The following is a 26,235-nucleotide window of genomic DNA, read 5'->3' on the forward strand; positions in this document are numbered from 1 at the left end:
TTCTGAAGTTCAAAAATGACAACATATATTATCCTACTTTGAGATCTATAAGAAACTCTTTAGAAATGAAGGAGAAATATCACGTGCATGTGTACCTGCATTACGAAGCCCAGTTCTGCAGGTAGCACTGCTCTCCAATGGAGAAGCATTTCCACAGCATCAGCCATCCTTTGAGATGGCAGGACCTGCCAGTGAGGCTGTGGACTCAAAGGTCTAAGAATCCCACTCTAATTCCACTGAGTTCCACAAACTTTCTAGTGATATAAGTATTGAATTTCCTAAGGCTGCAGTTTTCTCATCCATTAAATGGAGCTAATAATAGCACTTAACTCATAAAGGTGTGATGGGCATTAGATAAATATATGTGCAATAATTCACATTTCCTGAGACCACTGCAAGTGCTCAATAACTGTTCATATGTCATGTGCCAAAAGCAGTTTTCTTCAAAAAGGAAGAAAGTAGAGCTGATGTCTACAAGGAGACAACTGGCTTACAAAAGGGTAACACAAGACACCAGTAACTTCAACTCAAAGTCCACAGGGCCATGCCAGGAAAGGCACTCCACATTCAATAAAAGAAGGCCAATTCAGAGCATATCTAGAAAACAGCAACAGCTCAGTCTAGCTAGAGCCTGGCTGTATCTTCATTTATCTAACAAATGCATACAGAGCCTCCACCAAGTATGGGAAACTGTGCCAGGCTCCCAGGGAGGTAGGAGAAGCAGGCAAGGCTCAATCTTGGGGGACAGGTGGAATGTGCAGGGGCGTAGGATCTTTGAACCACAGGCAAGCCCCGTGAAGGGGGATTCTCCACAATAAACTTTGATCTTAGCTAAACTTATCTAAACTTTTCTTATCGTCTTGCTTTTTTTCCCTTTAGGGAGGAATGTAAACAAACCAAAAAAAAAGATAGTTAATTAGTATCTGGTTAGGAGTTCCAATTAATCAGGCTTTACTACAAGTAGCAAACACTGTCTAAGACGTAAGTTTCGGAGACACTGCTTTGGGAAAGATCCCCAGTGTTCTCCCTACTTGCTGCAAGTGATAATAATTTTTTTTTTCCTCCAGCAAAATAAAAAAAAGTCCAAGTTTTGATTAATGAAACATAATGGAACTGTTCCTGTCTATTTGGATGAGAAATTATGGAGAAGGTGAGGGTACCAGACAGCTATAAATCCTTTCCCCACCAAAAGACACAAATATATCTTCCCAGTGTTGAAAGGATAAGGAAACTGGGTGGCACGTTCCCAGGAAAGGGGGAATAGCGGGGTCTTTTCAAAGAAGCAGGCCTGGACAAAGTTAAGGGCTTTTCCTAAAAATGGCTAACATACTAGGTATTTTACATATATTATATCACTTACATCTTCCAAAACCCAGCTGAAGCTAATATCAATATCTCCACTTTACAGATGAAGAAATGGAGGCCCAAAAAGCCTAAGTCATGATCTTAGTATCACATGGCAGTAAGTGGTACAGCCTGGTTTTGAAACGAATGCTATCTATATATAATAACAAATATTTTGATAAGAATCTTAGTTTCCAAAATAATAAAAGCCTGTCCTGAGCAGGCCATTTTCGTAAAATCGATATAGACATCAGAACATCCTAAGAATCCCTTAGGGATACTGCAGAGAGAGAAAGAAAATATGAACTAAATATATTTTCTTTTAAAAAAACAATCTTATAGTAGTAGTGTTTCAAACATTTTGGCATCAGACCTGGGTTCAAATTTCAGACTCCTGGATAGAAATCTTTCCCTAACCCACCTATCAGGCTAGATGACGTGATATTCTTCTGTGTTCCCAAAGTCACCAAAATAAGAAATTAAAATCACAGTGCTCATCAACCCATCTTATCACCTGAGGTCTTTCTCTCATACTGGGACTATGATCCCCATGTGGGAAGGCTCTGTCTTATTTGAGTCTGTCTTGCTTGAATGTGAATCCTCAGTGTCTGCAGATATCAAGCTCTGAAATTACCACGCTTCCCTTCCCATGCTTCTTCAAGACTTCCCAGGCCTCTGGCAACCTCTCAAGCAAGTCCCAAGTCCATTCCTCCCTCTTGATGGTGTGAAATAAACCTAAAGCTTTGATCAGGTTTATCTAAACTACAAGCCCAGAACAAATGGAAGTGATAACTCATCTATGACTTCTTTGACCTGCAGAGATGAGATGAACCCAGTTATTCCAGGGCCAGCGGCCCAGAAAACAGGTATGAGTGAGTACCTCTGAATGGAATCACTTATCAGGCCCCAGGACTGGCTAACGAAAGGTGGACACACAAACAGAATCAAAACATTTCAGTAGGGTTTTAAAAAAACAGAGCTACTTTAAATCTCTCTCCCCTTCCCTCTATTACTCTATTTTTGGAGAGCAGAGGTAAGCTTTCTTGATCAGTACTTGACTTTCAGGGCCCATAGTTTCCTTGCTCCAGGGAGAAGGCTCAGCTCCCACAGAGAATATATTACACAGATCTACCTGACTACTTCCCACAAGTGTCACAACCACCAGCCCTCGGACTCTAAATTTCACTGCCTCCATTCTCCCTGGGATGGTGGGATAAAAACTCTCTTGCCATGCTGACTTAATTCCAGAAGTGTATGTATTGTACCTCCCCGTGCTATCATACACACAGAGCAAAGGGCTATATCAAAACTGCCCAGTTATCAGTGTTGTTGATTCAACAACAGAGTTCCCTGTTCTCCAGAGAATGGAAGGAACAGAGAAGTCTCCTAAAATCCCCAGAAGAAGAACAACTAACAATAAAAACTACCTGCATCCACACTAACGCTTCATTTGCAACCTTCAAGGTAGAAGCAGAAAATCAAGGGGAGGCAGAAGTGAGGCAGCAGCCATAGGCAGAGAGGCTGAACTGGCCTGGGGAGTTGTGAAAATAAACAGTGGGCTCAGAGCACAGGCCCTGGAGTCAGGCAGCCTCTTCTTCAATCTTGGCATTGCCGCTCACAAACTATGTGATCTGGAGCAAGTTACTAAACTTCTCCAAGGTTTCCCTTTCTTCATCTATAAGTTAGGAAAGTAACAACCACCTCTTACAGTTTTGAAGTGTGTAGCACCTTGCCTGGTACCTCGCAAGTATTCAGAAATGGCAGAAACTTCCCTTGTGACCATCACCATCATTATCTTATGATATCAAGCTGGAGGCAGCAATTTAACCAGATAACCCTCACTAAGTCAGAGGATTGTGTTTTTTCAAATGCTTTGTCAAAGTTTTCTGCTGTCCTTAGATTAATTACTTCATTCCATGGTCTTAAAGGACTCAATTGAAAAAAAGGCCATTTCTCTCCACAAACATGTGAAATTCAATGGTTTTTCCATCCCATGGCTGGGTGGTTTCAGCTCAGCTTTGGCAGGCTGATGTAAACACATTGTTCAAAGAATTTTAATTGCCATTTCATTAATAGGGTCCCATTAATATCCCTCCCAACTAGCTCTGCTGATGGCCCAGGCATGGTCATCCAATTAACCAAACAACAAAATCCCCATAAACCTGGGCCCATGCCTCTGAAGTTAAAGATTAAGCAGTCCCTGGAAACAATAACAGTGAGATATAAGAAACAGGCTATGCAAAATATGAGGGTCCTTTTCTCGGTTACCTGGTACTCAGGAGAACTATGACACCAGCAGCTAGGGGCAAGGATCCTCCCCAGCCCAGTCAGCTTTTAACTATGGGACTCACCCTTCCCCAGCCCAGCATAACATTTATCACAGCAAAAACGTGGGAGCATAACCCTAAGGGGGGAAACTGGACCCAGAGGAAGCAGAAGGGACTGCCACAGGAAGAAGAGACAGGCCCATTGCAAACAGGAAATCAACCAGGCAGTTAGGTGGAAAGAGCTGGTGCTCCAGCCCCCAGAGTCACACTGTGTCCTCCTTCACCAAGGGGCTGAAGACTTATCAGAAGGCAGTTGTCAACCTTAAAAATAGTTACTCTTTTTAGACAGTAATTTGACAGTATCTTTTAATGCATACTCTCTACGAGCTACTTTGTGCTATATACTAAGATGGCACCCTACAAGCACAATTTCATGGTTACTCACATACCAGCAAGTACACTTCAAAACATTATGTACAAGAATTCCTGTTGAAGCATTTGATGTAAAAGAAAAAAAAAAACTGGTAACATTAATGTTCATTAAGAGACACTGGCTAACTAAATTATAGTTCATTATAGTTCATCCCTGTGATGCAGCAGACAAAAAGAGTATGAACAGCCATACACAAGAGTCTGGAAAGAACTTCAAGATATTGCACTAAGTTAAAAAAAAAATATAATGAATACAAAAGTCTTCTATTCGCATGAGTTAAAAAGTGTAATATATACATGTCTTATAGGGATATCCAAGAGGGTCCCCTGCTCCCTTAAGAGGACCTGAGAGATCAACTGTGTATTTCATATCTTTGGTCTTGTTTGAAATGTTTATCATGGATACAAGTTGCTTTTATTGAATACATTCTCTAAAGTTTTAAAAATAATGGTATAGAAATATGTCTGCTAACATGGAAAGATGTTCAGAATATACTGCTAAGATTTTTTTGGCTGGAAAATATGTATGTGGAATGAGAGACAGGGGAAGCTGTATACCAGGGTGCTGCCCATGACGCCCTCTGGGTAGGATTGTGGGGCCTTTCCTGCAATAATCACAGGTGGTTTTGTATTAAGATAGCAACAATAATAAGAACAGAAAGTTCATCTTAGAGAAGGAGCACGAACAGAATTCAGAGGCAGTTTGGGGTTGTGGACAGGTGAAGGCAGAGGCCAGCTGGCCAGAGACAAGGGAAGGAGGGGAAGGCAGACATACCCAGCTGTGTGTATGTATACAGAAGAGCTACCATCAGAAGCTCCAGAAACAGTCCACCTGCAAAGTGCATGCAGTCTGCAGCAGGGGTCGTGGTGTTGACCCAGGGAGTCCCGTCTCTCCACCAGGTCCCGTGGGGCTCTAAGGCTCTCTTGCCACAGACGGCATGAACGGCAGGGAGGATCCAGGGCACAGCCTTATGGTGGCACCTACTTCTGCAGGAGACACTCCTACCTGTCCCTCCCACACCGATCCCAATCCCTAACCATCCTGAAAACAAAGCTGGAGGAGCAACCTCCCATCAGAGAGTGAAGAAAACAGGCCTAGGGTCACTCAGCTCCAAAGTGTTGGCTGGTGTGATCCCTGGTTCTTATCTGGAGGGTCTCCTTGTAGTCTGTGGGCTCAGATACCTCCTAACTCTAGGCGTGGGGCCATGGAAGCCTGTGACCACACAGGGCCGACACTGTCCCTTGTGTGTGTGATTCTGGTCAGTACCCACATGCCCACATTTAAATGGGCAAGACAGCAGCTCTATCTCAGGAGGCAGCAATGGCAGAGCTGCCAGGCTCCATCTAAATTTGGGGGGTGCAAGACCAAAGACACAAAGCAGGCCCACAGCGGTGGCTGAGTGCGATGGAGTAAGCATAAATTAACCATTTTTTACTTCTCTATATACCACACAAGGTGAAGTCTTAACTTCACACGGCTTCACTTTCACTTTTCACTTTCATGCATTGGAGAAGGAAATGGCAGCCCACTCCAGTATTCTTGCCTGGAGAATCCCAGGGACGGGGGAGCCCGGTGGGCTGCCGTCTATGGGGTCGCACGGAGTCGGACACGACTGAAGCGACTTAGCAGCAGCAGCAGCTTCGTCTAATGTCTCTTCATCATAGTCTTACAACCTCTGTATTACCACACCACCTTAAAAATATGATTTTTATCTTCCCAGTTGCACACAGCTGAGGGCTACAAAGAAAGCTATCCCGGAGCTGGTCCCAGGTTCCCCAGAAGGCCTGCACAACAGGGAGGAGGCTCTCAGCCTGCAGTCACACTGATCGAGCCAGAGAAGGAGGAGGGCTCACGCATGCCGTGAGGGGCAGCCTCCCAACAGGGAAGAGAAGACATCCACGCCTCACTTTCCCACCCCAAGATAACTAAACACCCTGCATCTAGCAGAGACAGCTGGCCATCTGTCTACAACGTCTGGTTGTTGGAATCTGTTAACTGCATGGCACAGACTTTTAGGTTCACACTTCCGATGGAAAATGCCAGCTCTAGCCACCAACACTCCACAGTTTCTGATTCACAGGGCCACCCTATGTCCAAGCTGGGCCTGGAAGGCACAGAATGGAGTAGTTATAAACACAGCTCTGGAGTAAACACTGTCTGGGTTTGAATCCTGTCTCAGTCTCTTCTAACTAACCCCAACAAATGACTTCACCCCTCCGTGCTTTACTTTCCTCAGCTACTGTATGCTTTAAATGAACATAAAATGCTTAGTCTAGGATGTGACCCAAAGTGAAAGCTCTGTAAACACTAGCTGAGAATCATCCACCATGACACTGCACACACACACGTAGAGCACACACCCATGATGCTGCAGAACCACATCACCGTGCCCACATCAGGATCAGGGAGCACCAAAACCACAAACTGCATCCTCCCCATTCTCCCACAGGTGAGTCTCACCATCAGACAGGGAGATGGGCAAGGGAGAAAACAGAGATTCTGAAAGAGGAGGAAAGCCAGGCCACAAGACCTAGGAGCCTTTGTTAAAGGTGGGAGTTCAATACACAGCCCAAACCGCTGATGACCTCATGCTGCTGCTGCTGCTGCTGCTGCTAAGTCGCTTCAGTCATGTCCGACTCTGTGCGACCCCATAGACAGCAGCCCACCAGGCTCCTCTGTCCCTGGGATTCTCTAGGCAAGAATACTGGAGTGGGTTGCCATTTCCTTCTCCAATGCATGCATGCATGCTAAGTCACTTCAGTTATATCTGACTCTGTGTGACCCTATGGACAGCAGCCCACCAGGCTCCTCTGTCCACAGGATTCTCTAGGCAAGAATACTGGAGTGGGTTTCCATTTCCTTCTCCCGACGACCTCATGAGCCAACTACAAAAGGGTGTGATACGTGCTGTGTATGGATGCAAGCATGCACACTCTATAGAGAGGACTGGGGAGGGGAGACAGAGACCTCCTGACATCTAAGCATTCTCCCTTCATCTCTGCACCAGCAGATGTCCACATGCTGACCTGGGCCTTGGTTAAACCTTCAGCTTCTGCTGAAGCAAAGTCTGCGCACATCCCTCAAGAAAGTGGCTAGACGAGAGAATGTCAGACTAGTGACCACTCCCTGAGAACAGAAAGGAGGTAGGGTATCATGCCAGCTAATACAGGCACAGGAGGGACAGCAGAGAAAAAGGAGAGTCAAGGATTAGGGTCAGAAAGAGTCAGAGGAATTCAGAATTAGGCAGACTGGGGAATGTCTTTCACAAAAATCATCATTGACATCCTAACGTCTGGTCCCATTTGTGTCCTCAGAAACAGACCTCAAGAAGTGAGAGTCTGTATAGGCTCCTGGGGTCTTGATCAGAGCAAAAAGAGGATGCTGAAAAACAGAAGAAATGCTTACTGACTTGTGGATCAAGGGGCTAACACAGTGCAGGAGCTGGCATGTGAGCAGCTAGCCAGCCCCCAGTTAACTCCCAGACATTGGCTTACTGGATAGGAGACAGAACAGACAGCAGCCATGCCAGCATTTGGGCAGGGGAAGAATGAGAGGTTTTACTGCAAGGGAAGGAGGTGTCCATGACTAGATCTATCAACTCATATGTCCAGACCTGTTTCCTAGGTCACTCATGACCTTCATCCTGAAATCACTACTCCCTATAAAAATCACAGGATGACAAGCTCTAGTGAGGAGAATGTCTCCAAGAAAAATAAAATGGACTCAACAGATTATCTGATGTACTGAGAAGACTGTTCAGTGTATCTGTCTTGTAAGAATTAGTGATCATAATACTGTGTAAAAGAAAAAGTATCTATTCACTGCCTTGCTGATTAAAACAAAAGTTTTCTGATAAAAAACCAGTTATAACTTAGCTCAGCTGTAGAAATGATATTAGAAGAATAAAGAGAGGGGAACAGTGAATGTTTATGAGGGGACGTCTATGAAAGCACAGTTATTCTTCTCTTAGAAGTCAACAGACAACATCTAAAACTAGTAAACCCCAAACCAGTCATATAACATTTTATTTACAGAAAGAGAGGTAAATATCAGATGAAGCAGCTTTTGGCTGAATCAGCACCTGTATTTTAATTCTTTTAGAAAGGCAAATGAGTGGCTCTAGAGAGCAAGACTTGGTGTGGAAAGACAGCAGGAGACTCTTATCATTACGAGACTTGCAACAGTATTTGACTTTTCAAGTGGTGTTCACAGAACACTTTGATCAAAATAGAAATTTTCCTAAACAAAGATTATTTCAAGACCTAGTTCAAACTATTCTTCCCCCACAAAGTCTTCTCAGATCTTCTTCCTTTTCTCTTGTGAAAATTACTGTCTGAACTTTTCATCTGCCAATTAGTCATATTCCACTTGGCACTGAGCTGAACTCCTCTATTGTTAATTATATTTCCACCTGTGTCTTATCTCCTTGACTAAATTGTAACTGCTTCTCAGTAGAACACACCAGCCTCATAATCTTTGAGGAGTCCACCACAGACCAGGTTATTAAATTCACAGGCTTGGAAAGGTACAGCTACACTGTTCCCCATTACCTGCGTAAGCATTGGCCTGCTGCAGCAGGTCGGTGCAGGTATGCACGTCTGCAAAGGCGCGGATGCCCAGGCAATTGGTGGGATGCAACTGAGACTGTAGGAAGTCACAGCAGTTCTGACGAACATCCATGAGCTGTAGCAAGCTGGCGGCTGGGAGCAGCACCTGGAAGAGAAGGTAATATTCTGAGTTGCAGGATCCCACCATAAAGGTCTCATCTCCCCAAAGCAGTGCTCTAAGCAGACCACGTCCAGGCTCAAGGCCTTTGCATGGCTCTCCACCGCCTGCCCAAGTAAGTCCAAACTTCCCAGCCTGGCCTTTGAGGCAACCCCAGCCTTAGTTTCCACTACTCTCCACTTCATGGATCCTTTGTTGTTGTTCGGTTGCCAAGTTGTGTCCAACTCTTCATGACCCCATGGACTTCAGCATACCAGGCTTCCCTGTCCCTCACCATCTCCCCAACTTGAGTTTGCCCAAGCTCATATCCATTGAACTGGTGATGCCATCCAACCATCTCATCCTTTGTCACCCCCTTCTCCTCCTGCCTTCAATCTTTCCCAGCATCAGGGTCTTTTCAAATGAGTCAATTCTTCACATCAGGTGTCTAAAGTATTGGAGTTTCAGCTTCCGCATCAGTCCTTCCAATGAATATTCAGGACTGATTTCCTTTAGGATGGACTGGTTGGAACTCCTTGCAGTCCAAGGGACTCTCAAGAGTCTTCTCCAACACCACAGTTCAAAAGCATCAGTTCTTTGGTGGGTTTTCTTTATGGTCCAACTCTCACATCCATACGTGACTACTGGAAAAACCACAGCTTTGACTAGATGGACGTTTGTTGGCAAAGTAATGTCTCTGCTTTTTAATATGCTTGTCTAGGTTGGTCATAACTTTTCTTCCAAGGAGCAAGCATCTTTTAATTTCATGGCTGCAGTCACCATCTGCAGTGATTTTGGAGCCCCCAAAAATAAAGTCTCTCACTGTTTCTCCATCTATTTGCCATGAAGTGATGGGACCAGATGCCATGATCTTAGTTTTCTGAATGTTGAGTTTTAAGCCAACTTTTTCACTCTCCTCTTTCACCTTCATCAAGAGGCTCTTTAGTTCTTCTTCACTTTCTGCCATAAGGGTGGTGTCATCTGCATATCTGAGGTTATTGATATTTCTCCCGGCAATCTTGATTCTAACTTGTGTTTCCTCTAGCCCAGCGTTTCTCATGATGTACTCTGCTGCTGCTGCTGCTGCTGCTAAGTCGCTTCAGTCATGTCCGACTCTGTGCGACCCCATAGACGGCAGCCCACCAGTCTCCGCCGTCCCTAGGATTCTCCAGGCAAGAATACTGGAGTGGGTTGCCATTTCCTTCTCCGGTGCATGAAAGGGAAAAGTGAAAGCGAAGTCGCTCAGTAGTGTCCGACTCTTAGCGACCCCATGGACTGCAGCCTACCAGGCTCCTCCATCCATGGGATTTTCCAGGCAAGAGTACTGGAGTGGGGTGCCATTGCCTTCTCCGATGATGTACTCTACATATAAGTTAAATAAGCAGGGTGACAGTATACAGCCTTGACGTACTCCTTTCCCAATTTGGAACCACTCTGTTGTTCCATGTCCAGTTGTAACTGTTGCTTCTTGACCTGCATACAGGTTTCTCAAGAGGAAGGTCAGGTGGCCTGATATTCCCATCTCTTGAAGAATTTTCCACAGTTTGTTGTGATCCACACAGTCAAAGGCTTTGGCCTAGTCAATAAAGCAGAAGTAGATGTTTTTCTGAAACTCTCTTGCTTTTTCGATGATCCAACGGATGTTGGCATTTGGTCTCTGGTTCCTCTGCCTTTTCTAAATCCAGCTTAAACACCTAGAAGTTCACGGTTAGGCTAAAGTCCTTATAAGGAGAAAAATAAATAGCAGAATTCTCTCTCTCTACCATGCAAGGACACAAGGAGAAGGGAGCCTTCTGCAAACTGGTAAGCTAGCCCTCACCAGAAACTCAATCATTTGGAACCCAGATCTAGAACTTACAACATTGTGAGAAAATTAGTTTCTGTCATGTAAGCCACCCACTCTGTGGTATTTTGTTATGACAGCCCAAGCTAAGACAGACTGATTTCCTACATGGCTATATATTAGAATCCCCTGGAGAATTTTTAAAATACTAATGCCTGGGTCTCACCCCTAAAGATCCAACTCAATAGGAATGGGGTGTAGCCTGGACAGTGAGATACTGCTAAAGTTCCCTAGGTGCTTGTAATGTATAGCCAAGTTGAGAACACTGCCCTATAGCCTTTAGCTACTATCTTTACTCAGAAAGATATTTATTGAATAGCTTACACAGTCATTCACCATTTAATTACTGAGCACCTATGGGCCAGCCTATAAGATTCAGCAGGAGAAGTCAGACCCCTGATCTTGTTCTAGCATCTACTGGAATGAGGGCATCATCCCCAAATCCACTGGGACTCGAACAAACACATTCTACTCTCCCATCCAACAGATGAATAGTAAAGAACATCTTGGGGTAGGTTCTCAGCAAAAGGAGAGCTAAGGTACCTTTTAAAAGGTCATGAGACACATGAGTACTTATACTGCACCCTGGGAGACAGAAACAAGTTCCTGCTCAAGTGTGTGTGTGAGTGTTTTCCCTAAAAGCCAGGGAAGACTGGCTTGAACAGGCCAGACGGGTGCTCAGACCATCAACCCTGGTCGAGTTCCTTTGGACTTTGCCACAGCTCCTGAAGCCTGCCCTCAGATCAAAACACCAGGGTAGTCAGCAAAGTCCTCCTCAACCCAGCTTTGCTACCCCTCCTCTCCCCCACCCTGTGGGAGGCACAGACAGTCTGAGAGTGACTTAAGAAAAAAAAAAAATCAGATAGCTGTGAACAGTTTGGCTTCAGACCGCATTGCTTGGGGCCCCCAGCATCCATTTCACCCCCAAAACAACCCCCATGTTCTGAGTCCTTGCTCTCAGCTGCTCCCCTGGCTTTCAGGGAGAGTGTCTGGGCCAGCCAGACCCCAGCTGTTCATGTCCACCCGGGCTTGCCCAGGAAGACATACACGGGCTACAGATGCATTTGATTTCTTGACTCAGAGCACTATAAAAGTCTTTTTCTTTTTGTGTGTGTGTGTGATTTAAATTTTAGAGACTGATTGCCCCACAAAACAGCTCTGAACCTCATCTCTAGTTCTCCTTACCTCCATGGGCTAAGGCTAAAAACTCTTCCCCACTGCCCCATTCTTGGGCCTTGTCTCATTACTAGAGTAACCAGCCATCCAGGTTTGCCCAGGATCAAAAGACTTCCCAGAACACAGGACTTTCAGTGCGAAAGTTGGGGTGGTTGGCCCCCTTCCTCATTCCTACCCACACAGAGATGCCACCAAGAGCCTCTGCTATCAGTGGTCCTGCTCCAGAGCTAAGTGCCTGCTCTCAAAGGGAAGTTCATCCTGCCTGCAAGATTAGACCTCTCCCTCATGACAGCTGAGTTCTAGAAAATATCTCTCTCCTTCCTCTCCCCTCTCTAATCTACCACCCTATATCCCTAGCAAGACAACTGTATATTACCATCACATTCTTGGTATTTTCTGAACCACCTTCTCTGGAATGAAAAAGATAAGATCACCCACTGGAGAGTTTGAGACAGTAAGTGAACACAGTCAGGCTCCAAATCTGACCACCTAAGCTCCATTCCCACAAAGCAGCTATAAACTGGGGAACTCAATTAACCCGTGCGCTTGCTCAGCCTAGCCAAACAGATTCCAGGGCCAGATTAGTCTCGGCCTGCTAGTAAAGTGGAGAACCATTAACCATTCTTGCTGAATACATACCAGGAAAGGAAAGCTGTGTTCTAAACTCCCCAAATGACCTCCATAACATGTGCCCTAAACCAGCACCAGCTACAAACCCTAAAGCCGGGCCATGAGTTGACCAACCATCCTAGTTTGCTGAGACCTTTCCAGTTCTAGCACTCAAAGTCCTGTGTCCCAGGAGAGCCCTCAATTCTGGACAAACTGGGACAGTTGTTCACCCCAGGAACAAGGAACTTGTATTCAGTTAACCTGAGAAGCTCTGGTGGGGAGGAGTAATCCAATGCTGTCCAGCACACACCCTACTAGGGTGTAGGAGCCCCCAAGGGTCAGCTGTGATTAGAGGATGCAATGGACAGTAGCCCTTTAGTGCCACAGAGAAGGAATTTCTGAGAGTCCAATCCCCACCCCCCAGACTGCATCCCAGCCAAGCCAAAATGCTGTCGTGCCAAGGACACACATCCCCTCTCCCTTGCCCTCTTCTTTACCACAAAGTCAGTTGCACAGTTTGGTGCTAAAATTTTCAACCTCATGACAACTACCCAAAGAAATGAAATAATAAATACTTCCTGAACACACTCCTTAGATTATATTTTCAGTTTTTAAAACCTCCCTTGGATACAGCTACCCACACAGCTTTCAACTTCCTCACTGTTCACAAAACCCACGTGGCAGACAAAAATTATCAGACCTTCCCCCATCCTGCTTGGGTCCACTCCTGCCCTAAAGTATTCCCAAGCTGACATCCCAAAATGAGTGGGGCTGGTGGTTTCTCTAATTGCTCCTTCCCTCTCTTTGATCTTATGCTGCGATCTGCTGTGAGTCAAAGGCTCTTTTCTTCCCACTGCTTGCTTCACACAGGAAGGCGTGAAGAAGAGCCAAGGGAGTCAGAATGCTGAGGGGGAAAGTTTGGAGGCTGTATCATTGCTCAATTGCTGAGTCTCAGGGATAAGTAGAAGTCTGGTCCAGTGGGGCCCTGGGGGCTGCACACAAGGAGAGGCAACACAGACCCTCAGAGGCTACGAAAGAGCAAAAAACATCCAGGAGGTGGTCTTCACTTCCCTCTCCTACAGCCAAGGCTGGAAAATGATTTACTCTTCTCTTATCTTGCCCACAGCTCGACTCCCTCAAGCGGTAGCAGGAACAACATTAGGAACAAGAGGCCAAGTGCAGGTCCTCAGCTTGAAAGCAAGACTGTCCTGGTGGAACTGCTAGGGCTGTGTGGCTTGGCCTTTGGAAGGAGGCTGAGACCTGAGAAGGAGCAGTTGGCTGGAACCACTGCAGGAAGGGAAGATGACCCTGGGCTAAAAGCTTTCAGCTTGCCTCTCGCCGTCTCAGCATTTTGGTTCTGGGAAAACAGGCCCTGGAATGACCCTCAGCAAAGAGTTTACAGGTTCCCCTCCAGCTTGCAAATGGCTTCCCCTCAATTTTTCATGCGAAGGCCCTGTTGTTTTTTTTTTTTCTCTCCCTTGGATAACATGAAAACCCAGCAGAGGATTTCCCGTCACAGAGTTTGTTTCCTTTAACAAAAACAAAAGGAAATGCCCTGCCTCAGAAAGCACCTACTCCTGGAATTTCTGAGAAGCAGGGCCATGCATGGAGGGAGGGTACCAGTCAGAGGACCAGGTGACAAAGCTGTCCAGGGCCTCTGCCCCCTCCCCAAATACACAGCAAGTTCTGCCTCTGCCAGCACCAGGCATGAATCCTGGCACAGAAACAGTGCTAAATAAAACTTTACTGAGAGAAAGAAGGGGGTGGGTGGGGGGAGGGGGGGCGGTGTACAGGAGAGTTAGCAGAACTACACTGTGATTAAAGGTGTCACTTAGAATATCTAGAAAAAAAAATTTTATGGAAGTATAGTGTCACTTAGAATTTTGACTTCTCCACTCACCAGCCATGTAAGCCAGGCAAATTACTTAACCTCTCTCTGCCTGTGACTCTTCAACAGTAAAATGAAGATAGTAATAGTACTGCCTTAAAGGCTTGTCATTGGACTCAAATAAAATTATACATTTAAAGCAACTAACACAGTGTTTGGTGCATAGGGAGTCCTTAGTTACACTGGTTTTTATTATTCATTAATACAAGCTGAAGTCAAGATTCTGATCATCCACTTCACAAGAAATTCAAGTTGACCACATCAACAGGGCACAGCAAGTTGGAGAGAGCTGGATTCAAACCCCAACTCCACCACTAACTACCTGTGTGACCATGGGTAATGCCCACTTAACTCCTTGCAGCATCAGTTCCTTCAATTGTAAGAGAAGAATCATAGTAGAACGTTCCAGTAGTGGTTACAATAATTAAACAAAATAATGCATGTGAAGTGATCAACATGTGCTTTGCTTACAGTGAGTATCAATAAGAATCAGTTATGAATTGTTGCCTCCACTGTAGAAGGGCAGTTCAGTCTCTCCAAGGTATGTGTGGCTGGAAGGAGATGCAGGGCATAATCTCCCAGCCATTTAATCAAGCCCCAAGTCTCTAACCCTTGTTTTCCCAGGGACCCCCGCATACACCTTCTCAGTGCAGTGAATCCTCACACATACTGTCTTCATAGACAGCTTGTGAGCAACTCTCAGAAGATACATCACAGCAGGAGGAAGTGGCCACATTTTGATCTAAAACATTCTCTTAACCAGTTTTGGTTTTCCCCCAAGGTCAATCCCTGACCAAACCATAAAGTTACGGAAAAAAAAGAAAATAGTTCACATATATGATTGATTCCAAACTTCAGAGTTTTATTCCACATTGTGCTTCCCAGGGGAGTCCCTGCACACGCAGCCACCTCCTCATTCCCAGATAATAATGAACGCAGCAGGCCCCTCCAGGGGCTCACAGGCCAGCAGGGTCACAGACAGATGGAAGAGGAGGCAGGCCTGACCTCCAAGACTTTCCTTCAAGACCTAGTACACACCACGCATCCTCAGGGAGGTCTGCCCTAAGCACCCTCATCAAGGTGGTGATGAACACTCTCTGCTGCCTAGGCACCTCCGCTCTGGCCCCTACCACAGCGGAGGGCACCCATTTGCCTGGCCACCTGTCTCCACCTTCAGACTCGTGCTCCTTGGTGACAATGCTTCTGTGTTCACAGGGCTCTCTGTGCCCACCCTGTCTGCCGGCACAGGGTCACACTCCTCTAAGTGCTTTACCTGTAGTAACTCATTTAATGCTCACGCCAACCCTATGAGGTTAAGCACTATTATTAGGCCCATGAGACAGACAAGAACACTGAGGCACAGAGAAGTTAAGTACCTTGCTTGGGGTCACACAGCTAGAAAATGGTGGAGCTGGGATTTAAAGGCAGACAGTCTAACTCATGACCACCCAACAGAATGGGCACTATTATGATTCCTGTTTTACAAATGAGAAAACTGATCCTTGAGGCAGAATGTTAGTGGGGGTGTCAGAGAAGCTCTAGTTTTCCTCACTGTGAGTACAGTAAGATTTATCACCTTGAAAGGATACAAAGCAAAATCAGCAAAGGGAAAAGGTACATGGGGCAAATTTTGGAGAACACTAGCCACAAGCTTCCAGGAGTCCTCTACAAATGGAAGCACAGAGAACGCACTTAATCCCTCCAGCAATGAACTGTGACAACACGTGCAAAACATTACCAACTAGGAAAGCTGGCCTGACTCTTAGAGGCCAAGACGTGTGTCGGGTGTCAGTTACACGGGCACCTTCTGCCTAGCATGGACTGAAATTCCAAACTCTCAGAAGGAAAGCAGGTGATCAGCATAAACCATATTGCTTGTATAAACAGTTAAAGCAGTGCAAGCTACTACCATTATCACTAGAGGAGTGGGAACTCTCTCAAAATCCAAGTTGCCAGACTCCGGATGAAGACTGACCTTGTAAGCAAGTCTTTCTGAAGATAGCAAGCAGGCTTGCTAGGTTAACTCTTTTCTGCACATCCCTCTATCACTTTCATGTTTATAGTATCTCTAATGCAAGATTTTAAAAAATTATTTACCCCCTGCACATTTTTTGGGTTGATATCTAGCATTTTTCATTAAAGTTGCAAAGGATATAATTTCTTGCACTTTGTAAATCTCAATATTTATATCAGTCTCAAAAGCACCTAAATGAATTTAAAAGACATGGTGATTTCATATAATTATCACCCATTTAAAAAAAATTTTTTTCCACACATGCCCTATATGTATTTTATACTAAATTACTTTGCACTTGCTGTTACTGCCCAAAAGTTATTCAGCTGCTTAAATTCTGCTGCTTGACCAAGTATGTAACCATGGCATCGCCCACTCCACTCTGGATGAGAAAGACCAGAAATAATGGAGTGGCTATGCATTTTACTGTGCATAAAAGAAATTTCAGTTTTAAAAGGGCGAGGAAGGATTAGACTAGATCACTGTAGAAACTATACCACCCAAAAGTCTGTCTAGGAGCCAGAGACAAAAACGGGCTATACCCTGGGGCAGGCTCTACAGGCCCAAATGCAGGGAGCCTCAGACCCTCGGTTTGCCTGTACCCTAACACCCCTAACAAAGTACCCTTTACCACACAAAACTGACTTCTACCCATCCTTCAGTCCTCAGCTCAAATCTTATCTCCTGAAAGAGTCCTTCCTAGATTCTCCACTTCATTCAAATTGTTTCTCTCCTTCAAAGGACTTACCACATTTATACATAAACATTACTCTTGTGTGTATTAGATGAGTGTCTGTCACACAAATTCCATGAAAGGAGACAATGGAATCACTCCTGCTCACTGGTACAAACACAGTGCCCAATGAAGTGCCTAGCATATAAGAGGCCCTCAAACATTCTGGCCAGATGGAATTGAATACACAATTACCAATTTGGCCTCCCAAACACTTCAAACCTAAAAAGGGCATGGTGTTCTGAATAAGAGAAATATGTCATGGTACTTTGCATATCTCTCATCATCTCATATAGTTTAATATATCTCTCTCACAATAAATAAGGTAGAATTTTGCTTTAAAAAAACAAAAAAGGAAGAAAAACCTTTCATATCCCATAAAATTTCCATTACTTTAATAGCAAGATCCTTAATGATAAGAAATAGCACATCATGTGTCTGCATTTGGCCTGGTGGTTGGTTCATAGGCTTCCAGCGTGGGTCACACCCTCAACCATCCCACCTTAGGAGCCATGACACTGATGTCTCACACCCCACAGTAAGGACGCACTGCTTTGGGTGAAGCAGTGTCTTTGCTGACTCCTCTTTCCTAGGCTCCAGATGGCTGAGAAAGAGACCAGGGCGGCAAAAGGAGGCAGAGGCACAGACAATCCACCTCACAGCCACACACCCCTGCTGACACTCAAGGCTGGTGCTTGGCACCTCCACGGGCTCAGAGGCATTTCACTGACTAACATTGACACGAGAAAAACTTTGAACAGACTCACAAGCCAATACTCAAAATCCCTGAGATGAGATGATGACTGGGGAGAAGAGGGGTCACCCAGGTTCCAAGAGTTTGAACCAGCATGAGTTAAAGACTTTCTGTTCTGGGGCTCAAGCTCATTCTGAGAGATTATGGCCTAGTGGTTAAAAACATGCGTCCCATCGTCAGGCAGGCAGGATATGAGGGTCGTTCGCCCTGGCCACGCATCTCAGGACAAGTCACCTACTCTCTTTGAAGCTTCAGTTTCCTCTCCAGCTACCAACTGAACTGTTGCGAGGGTTAAACAAAATGATGATGTAAATGGGGGGCAGGGGTTGCTGAGTATATGATACACTGAGCTATTAGCTGGAGCTGAGTTTACCTGGACGTTCTCTTCAGTCACCTCAATCTCGGCCGTATAGATGTAGTCAATCAGCTTACTCAGGGTCTGCCCATCCACATCCTTGATTTCTATCTTCTTGGCTTTACTCTCAGACATGTCACCTACAGTTCAAAACAAAAACAAAATGGACATGAACTTGGCGCCTAGGATGTGCTTAACTTTCACATGGTCTCATACCCTGTCTTGGCAAAATAAAAGCACTATCTGTGCTCCTGGAGGCAGCAGAAGGAACACTCAGCCACAGAGTAGGACACACGGACATCAAGGTCACATTAACGTCGGGTCTGTGATCATCCACAAGCCCAATCTCAAGCATTCCCTAACTCTATCCTTTGCCCCTTTTCATTTTGAAGGCAAATTTATACACGAGAAAGCATTCAACCAAGTTCCCACAAACTTGTACACAGGGGGCCATAGAAAGTGAACAAGATATGAACCTATCCTCAAGGAGTACTTGGTCTAGTAGGGCAGATATATTAAACTATATGAGATGATGAGAGATATGCAAAGTACCAGTAGAACAACTTTTTATAAAACCAATTATTGAGTGCTAACTATGGCCAAGCACTGGGCTTAGCACTTTAAACTATTACCTCTTTTAATCAATGACTTAAGAGCATTATTCTTAACATCCCCATATTACAGATGAAGAAACTGAGGCACAGGAGCAAAGGTAATTCATTTTGCCTACAGTCACACATGTGGGAAGGGGCCAGGCGAGACTTGACTTGAAAGCCGGCAGTCTGACTCTAGAGCCCACACTAGTAAACACTATGGTATGCCAGATCCAAAGAATGCAGAAGATGAAGCAACATACCCTATTTGTGGAATCCTGGAAGGCCTCCTAATAGGAGGTCACATTTGAGTTGGCTATTACACAAGCAGCAAAGGTGAGGAAAGATGAGCTGGATGCAGGAACCATCAGTGCAACAACAGAAAAATGCCAAAAGGATAAACGTGGGGAACAGTGAGGGTAGCATGGCTGGTAGGCGGAATGACAGTGAGAGGAAGGAGCCTGGAGAGACAGCTAGGAGCCAGGGCTCGCAGAGCCCAGTAAACCATGCAAATGAGTTGGGACTTTATCCTAAGAGTAGCACCACTGAACGGTTTTAAACGAGGGAAAGACATCAACAGATGGGTGTCTTTGAATGAAATTTTGGACGCATTGGTGGAGGCTGGACCAGTGGCAGGGAGAACAGATGGGAGGCCCTGATAATCATCCAAGAAAGAGAGGACACAGGCCCGTGAACTAGGGCAGCAGAGGCACCACGAGGGCACAGTCCTGAGGCCCCTGACCAAAGCCTGCTCTCTCTATACAGTGCACACAGCTCTGTCTAGAGCCAGGCTCATTCAACAAAAGTTGCTGGTTTCAGGAGGAAAAGACAGACAAGATGTGTCTTTGTAGACTGAAATGCAGGGCGACATGACTGCAAGAAACAGGGCTTCAGAAGTCCTTCCATGAGTGTGAAAACAGAGCCTGGGCAGTTGTTTTCTGTCTGTGGAATCTGTGCACTGGAGCCAAGAAAATACAGTACAGTACAGCACGTGGGCTGCAGACGCCCACCTCCAAGCTGCATGGACTATGCGTGATTCCTCCACCAATCCACAGTTCTCATCCTGACACAGCTCTAGATATGAATGACACCAGAGAGGGAGGGAAGATGGGGGCACGGAGACCTATTCCAAACCCTGCTGGCTCCCACTGATCAGGCAGCCCAGTGATCCCCAGTCTATTCTCTTCTCTCTGACTGCTGGTAGAAGCCAGCAAAATGACCTCAGCACAAAGAGCCCTGAGACAGGGCAAAGAGGCAAAGAGGAAACAGGAAAAGATGGTGAGTTTCTCCTCTACCCATAAAACAAGCTTTCACAATCTCTCTCTTGAATGTACTCCATGACAAACAAGAACACACACATAAGGAAGTCAAAAGTTAAATTCCTCTCTCCAAACAGCTATGAAGATGTTCACTAGCAAAGGTCCAGTTGGTAATTATACTGCAAAAGATCATCAAAGATAGCCAATTCTCAGTTTAAGAACTTGGACCTTAGAAAAAAAGGCTGAAAAAAAAAAAAGAAAAAGCAACCTAACTGCAAGAACCAAGAGATTCAGAAGCCTTTAGTGAGAGTGAAATCAGAGAGAGCCTGGCCTGATTGCTTGCTCTCTATGGAAGTAGAGCTTGGGAGTCAGGTTAGGGTTTTGTATCTTGGGGGTAAACAAGTGGAATCTCCTGAAATTGTATGAAAATATTTGTACATATGGGCAAAAGTTTGGTTTTCTGATGAGATAAATAATCATTTTCATCAATCTTGAATACCCAGAAAATGTTAAGACACAGTTTTCTAGATGATGGGACTTTTTGGAAGATTTTTTTTTTCCTTGCTTCTTTATATGAATCAAAAATTTCTGCACCAAGTACTTAAAATTCCCACAAGCAAGGAAAAATTGGAGGAAAAAAAAAAAAAACTAGGGCCTCAAAGACCATGTCTTTTCTGAGAAATCTCCTTTATAGGAAATTGGAGACATATTAATATAAATCATAAGGACTTGTAAAATCCAATTTAATATCTCTGTGAACCAGTAGAAATTACTGCATCAAACAAAGATGTCAGCTTAAACAAACCCTGAACGTGGTAGTAATAATAGTTGCTACTACATGCCAGGCCCTCAGGGTTTACACACATTATTTCATTTAGTCCTTGTAACAACTCCAGGAGGTACGAGATTTTGCTTCCAATTTATAAATTATAGAATTGGCATATTAAGAGGCATTTTCACACAGCTAGTAAGAAGGTAGGGCTGGGATTTTAACCTTTGGCCTAACTCTAGACTTCACGTCATTTTTAATAAATCCCTCTATAATTTAAACCTGATCCTAACTAATGACCTTGACAAAAGTATTCCTTAAGTGAAGAGTGAAAGTGTTAGTCGCTCAGTCCTGTCCAAATCTTTGCGACCCCATGGACTATAGCCTGCCAAGCTCCTACGTCCATGGGATTCTCCAGGCAAGAATACTGGAGAGGGCAGCTATCCTCTTCTCCAGAGGATCTTCGTTACCCAGTGGTCAAACCAAGGTCTCCTGCATTGCAGGCAGATTCTTCACTGACTGAGCCATGAGGGAAGCCCATTTGACATATAACAAGCACTTAAATACTTGTTGGAGCAGAGAAAGAAAGAAAAAAGAGAGGCTTTCTCTTGACATCTCATAAGTCCACAGACTACAGTTAATTCTGAAGAAGGAGAAATCATCAAAGGCTTCATTCTTGCTCTTTCACTCACCTCTGCTACTTTGACAAAATATTTCTAGAGGACAGAACATAACCCCTGTAAGTCCTTCTATCTTCAAGGTTAACCCAAGGGCCCTCTTCTGCTGATTTTTCCCAAGAGGCCCAGCCCAGCCACCTCAGACTCTGAACTTTGAGAAAAGAAGAAATGCAGATGGCCAACAGGTACATGAAAAGATGTTCAACAATCATCGTGATATGCAAATTAAAATGATAATGAGATATTACTTCACACCTGTCAGAACAGTTATCATCAAAAAGAACACAAATAACAAAAGCTGGTGAGGATGTGGAGAAAAGGGAACCCTCCCACCACTATTTGTGGGAATGTAAATTGGTACAGCCACTGTGGAAATGGAGGTTTCTCAAAAAACTAAAAATAGAACTACCATATGACCTAGGAATTCCACTCCTGGCTGTATATCCCATCCCCCCCAAAAAACCAAAAGCAATAATTCAAAAAGATACATGCATACCAGTGTTCACAGAAACATCATTTACAATTGCCGAGATATGGAAGCAACCAAAGTGTCAATTAGCAGATAAGTAGATAAAGAAAATGTGGTCTGTATATATGATGGAATACTACTTAGCCATTAAAAATAATGAAATTTTGCTATTTGCAGAAACACAGATGGACTTGGAGAGTATTATGCTAAAATGAAAAAAGTCAGACAGAGAAAGACAAATCTGTACCATATCACTTATATGTGAAATCTAAAAAATACAACAAATTAGTGAATATAACAAAAAAGAGTCAGACTCACAGATAAAAAGAACAAATTAGTGGTTACTAGCAGAGAAGGAAGAGGGGAGGGGATGAAGAGGTACAAACTATTAGGTATAAAATAAGCTACAGGGCTTCCCTGGTAGTCCAGTGGTTGAGAGTCTGCCTTGCAGTGCAGGTAACACCAGTTCGATTCCTGGTCCAGGAGAATCCCACATTCCCCAGAGCAAAACTACTGTGTGCCGCAACTACTGAGCCTGTGCGCTAGAGCCCATGAGCCACAACTACTGAGCCCACGTGCCCCAGATACTGAAGTCTATGCGCCTAGAGTCTGTGCTCCGCAACAAGAGAAGCCACACAATGAGAAGCCTACACACAACTAGAGAGCCAGCCCCACTCTCTGCAACTAGAGAAAGCCCCCGTGCAGCAACGAAGACCCAGCACAGCCAAAAAATAATAAATAAATAAATATTTTTAAAATACAAGGATATATTGTACAACACAGGGAATATAGTCAATATTTTATAATAACCATAAACGAAGTATAAGCTTTAAAAATTGTGAATTCTATTGTACACTTGTAACTTACGTAATATTGTAACAGCAACTATACTTGAATTTAAAAAAGAAAATGTCAGTTGTACATTTTTCGTCCTCTGTTAACATCATATCCTGTTCTTCCAGATAGATCGTGATCTACCTTGCAAGGGCAAATATTTGTTTGCTCATTCACTCAATAAGCAGGTATCAAACAGTCCCTATGGGCAAGGCCCAAGGACACAATGGTGAACAAGTCATGCTCCCAGCCCTCATGGAGCTCAAACTAGTAGAAAGATGAGTAAACCAACAATTTCAAAGTGTGTTAAATGCTAGAAAAGGAGGCTCAACTTAAAAGGTTCTTAAGCAGGGATTCCTCTACCCTGAACTGTATGCAAAATAATGAGCATACAAGAGCACATATTTACTTTTTTGTGGAAAGAATCCATTGTTTTCACCAGACTGATGAACCTGACCTATTCTGGGGCCATAAGAATTTGAGTGGCAGAAGCACAGCATATAAAAGGAGGAAGGGAGAGAGATGGCTGAAGATACAAGCAGGCTCTGGACCACTTGAGGGCCTTGTGCACCATGCAGAGAGGTTTAGACTTCATTCTAAAGGCAATGGGGAGCCCTTGACAGGCTTTAAGCAAGTAAGGGATACATTAGATTTTTATTTAGTAAATATGACTATAGCTATAGTGTAGAAAATGGGTTGGGATTGGGGAACAAAATGGGGGCAGGTTGACAGAAGGCTGCTGCAGTAAACTGGGTGAAAGATGATGGCATCCAGACTAAGGGACTATGTCTTGAACTTCTTTAAATCTTCAGACTCTACCTTTAGATCTGCACCCAGAAGTCTCCAAGAAGCAGAGAGAGCCCAGGAGAGCAAGGCATAGTCTCAACCCAGCAAGGACATCACATGCACCAAAGTGTGAAAGTGTTAGTCGTTCTGACTTTTTGTGACCCCGTGGACTGCAGCCCACCAAGCTACTCTGTCCATGGGATTTTCCAGGCAAGAATCCTGGAGTGGGTGGCCAGTTCCTTCTTTCCAAACCAGGACTCAAACCTGAGTCTCCTGCACTGCAGGCAGATTCTTTACTGTCAAAGCCTCCAGGGAAGCTCACATGCACAAGAGAGCTCTTTTTAGGTGGAAGACTGCCCAAAGGGGGAGGAGGTGCATCTTGAGGAGCCATGGGGGGAAATCTTTCACCATCACATAAGACAGGAGGGCTAGAAAATCACTGGCTCATATCCTAGATGGCTGATAGAAACCCAACCCCATTATTCAGCCAAAGAAGCCTCAAGAGTGAGAAAGGAATGGTAGAATGGGTGTGAGGTCTTCCCAAAGAGCCAGACACAGACCAACAGCCACCTCTCAAAGCTGTACAGAAAAAGGAAGAAAAAGTGCATTCAGGAGTCCTTGTGTTACAGAACTCTTCTTCACTCCTCAATTGAATCCTTACTGTTGAAATTTAGTTTCATGATCTGGGTGAAAAGAAAACAGAAGATCCTTACCTTCTGCACAATGATCCTGCCTGGGCGTTAGGACGGCTATTACACTCTCTCACCCCTAACCTTCATCTGTCTAAGTCCTAATATCTAGGCCGCCAACTCATTTGGCTAGAGTTGAGGCCTGTGCCACGCGTTAGCATCACATGAGGAAAAGAAATAACCTGCCACTTTGCTGAATCCCAGCCAAGCCGCCCACAGGTAAGGTTTGCAGGTGAGCCATCTATGCCAGATAACTGCAAAAGGTTGACCTCTGTCTCCTGTGAAATAAGGACATTCCCTGCCCTGCCTTTATGCCAAAGCTGTGTGACATTCAAAGGAGATAATAAGAGTGTGAGAACTGCAGCAGCAGGATTCAGCAGAGCTGCAGTGCTAGAGATCACTCCAACACCCAGCCTCCCTGGAATCTCATCCTTCCTCCACCTGGAGAGGTCTTTCTCCTCAGCTAGAGTACCAAATCAGGAAGGAAATGACTATGTAGCCAGAGATGTTTCATGTCAACCCTCACCACCACCAGGGCAGCAGGTATCAGAGGCACCCCACACATCCACATGAGCTGTGTAAACTATGACGTGCTCTACACATAATAAGAGTTAGCTTTATTTAGTACCTATTCTGTGTTGGGTGCTCTTCCCTGGTGGCTCAGACAGCAAACAGTCTGCTTGCAAGGCAGGAGACCTGGGTTCGATCCCTGGGTCGGGAAGATCCCCTGGAGAAGGCAATGGCAACCTACTCCAGTATTCTTGCCTGGAGAATCCCATGGATGGAGGAACCTGGCAGGCTACAGTCCATGGGTTCACACAGAGTCAGACATGACTAAGCGACTAACACTTTCACACTTTCATTCTGTATTGGGTGCCTTATTTTCCTTACCTGTATCTGTTCCCTGCTTATTGTTATTATTGTTTTATTGTTATTATTCCAGTCTCACAAACAAGAAAACAGGATCACAGAGGTTAAGTAACTGCTTACAAACCTATCAATTGCTGGAGTCAGGTCATGATGGCTCCAAAGCCCTTTCTAAGATACCACACCATCCCCTAATGAAGGTGGCATTACCACCCTATGTTTAATCCTTACCAAAGAGGCCTTTGCATCAACAACTCCAAACCTCCTCTATGAGCACTTATAAAAAATTTCCGTCCAGTGGTTCTCTCCAGTGAAGATCTGAAATTTCAAGACTGAGCTACACCAAGTCCAGACAAGTCTACCCCAGACCATCTTGGTCAAATCAGTTGCACCTTAATGGATGCTGGTAAGTGTCTGAACAGTAGTCTCTTTTCCAGGGCGCTACACAAGCCTGTGTTGATGTAGTTCAACACAGGCTTGAACTACATCCAAATCAATTCTTGAAAAAAACTCACCATTTCTATATCAAGAGCAACATATTTTTAGACATGACTACCGCACCCATCACCCTCAAATCTAGGACACTTAAGCCACAAAAGGACATCTGACTTTGATGTGGTGTGTTAGGGACAGGAAGAAGAAATCCTATCACACTGTAAGCTTCTGCCCTGAGGTAACCAACTCTAAAAGATACATGGAAGACCAGGCCGTTTCTCCTCAATCCCACACAGACTCTGATCTTCCTTCTTTTCCACACCTCTGAACTATTCTATCCAACTTCTAACTCCTTAGGGGCAAAATCCTCAGAGGCCAGACCCTATCTACTCTGACTACTCCCTTAAGGCCCTCTTAATACAAAGAAAAGATTCTACTCCCTAGTGTTCCCTCCCTCCCTGCTCCATTGCTTTGGATTAAGTCATGCTAAACTGCACAATATGCAAAGATCTTCAAAGACATCAATACATCATTCAGACACTCAGAACACAGACATGGTCCAAGGCCTGGTGGAAGGAAGGGAAGTCGCTCAGTCGTGTCTGACTCTTTGCGACCCCGTGGACTGTAGCCTACCAGGCTCCTCCGTCCATGGGATTCTCCAGGCAAGAATACTGGAGTGGTTTGCCATTTCCTTCTCCAGGGGATCTTCCCGACCCAGGGATCGAACCCAGGTCTCC

The 26,235-nt window shown here is 44.7% G+C and overlaps 1 protein-coding gene across 34 annotated transcripts in view; it reads right to left on the reverse strand.

The window, feature by feature from the left end:
* The window catches only part of KLHL3 (kelch like family member 3), a 289,234-nt gene that overhangs the window by 67,644 nt on the left and 195,355 nt on the right, over nucleotides 1-26,235 (reverse strand). For all 34 annotated transcript variants that reach the window (XM_081500695.1, XM_081500692.1, XM_081500696.1 and 31 more), the window contains 2 exons: nucleotides 18,139-18,260; nucleotides 8,595-8,757 (listed from right to left, as the gene is read on the reverse strand). In XM_081500695.1, the coding sequence (XP_081356821.1) occupies nucleotides 8,595-8,757; nucleotides 18,139-18,260 (285 nt within the window). The remainder of the gene's footprint in view (nucleotides 1-8,594; nucleotides 8,758-18,138; nucleotides 18,261-26,235) is intronic.

This window comes from Giraffa tippelskirchi, chromosome 6 (genome assembly GCF_054371585.1).
Source record: "Giraffa tippelskirchi isolate mGirTip1 chromosome 6, T2T-mGirTip1v1.2.pri, whole genome shotgun sequence".
In the NCBI taxonomy this organism is placed as follows: Eukaryota; Metazoa; Chordata; class Mammalia; order Artiodactyla; family Giraffidae; genus Giraffa; species Giraffa tippelskirchi.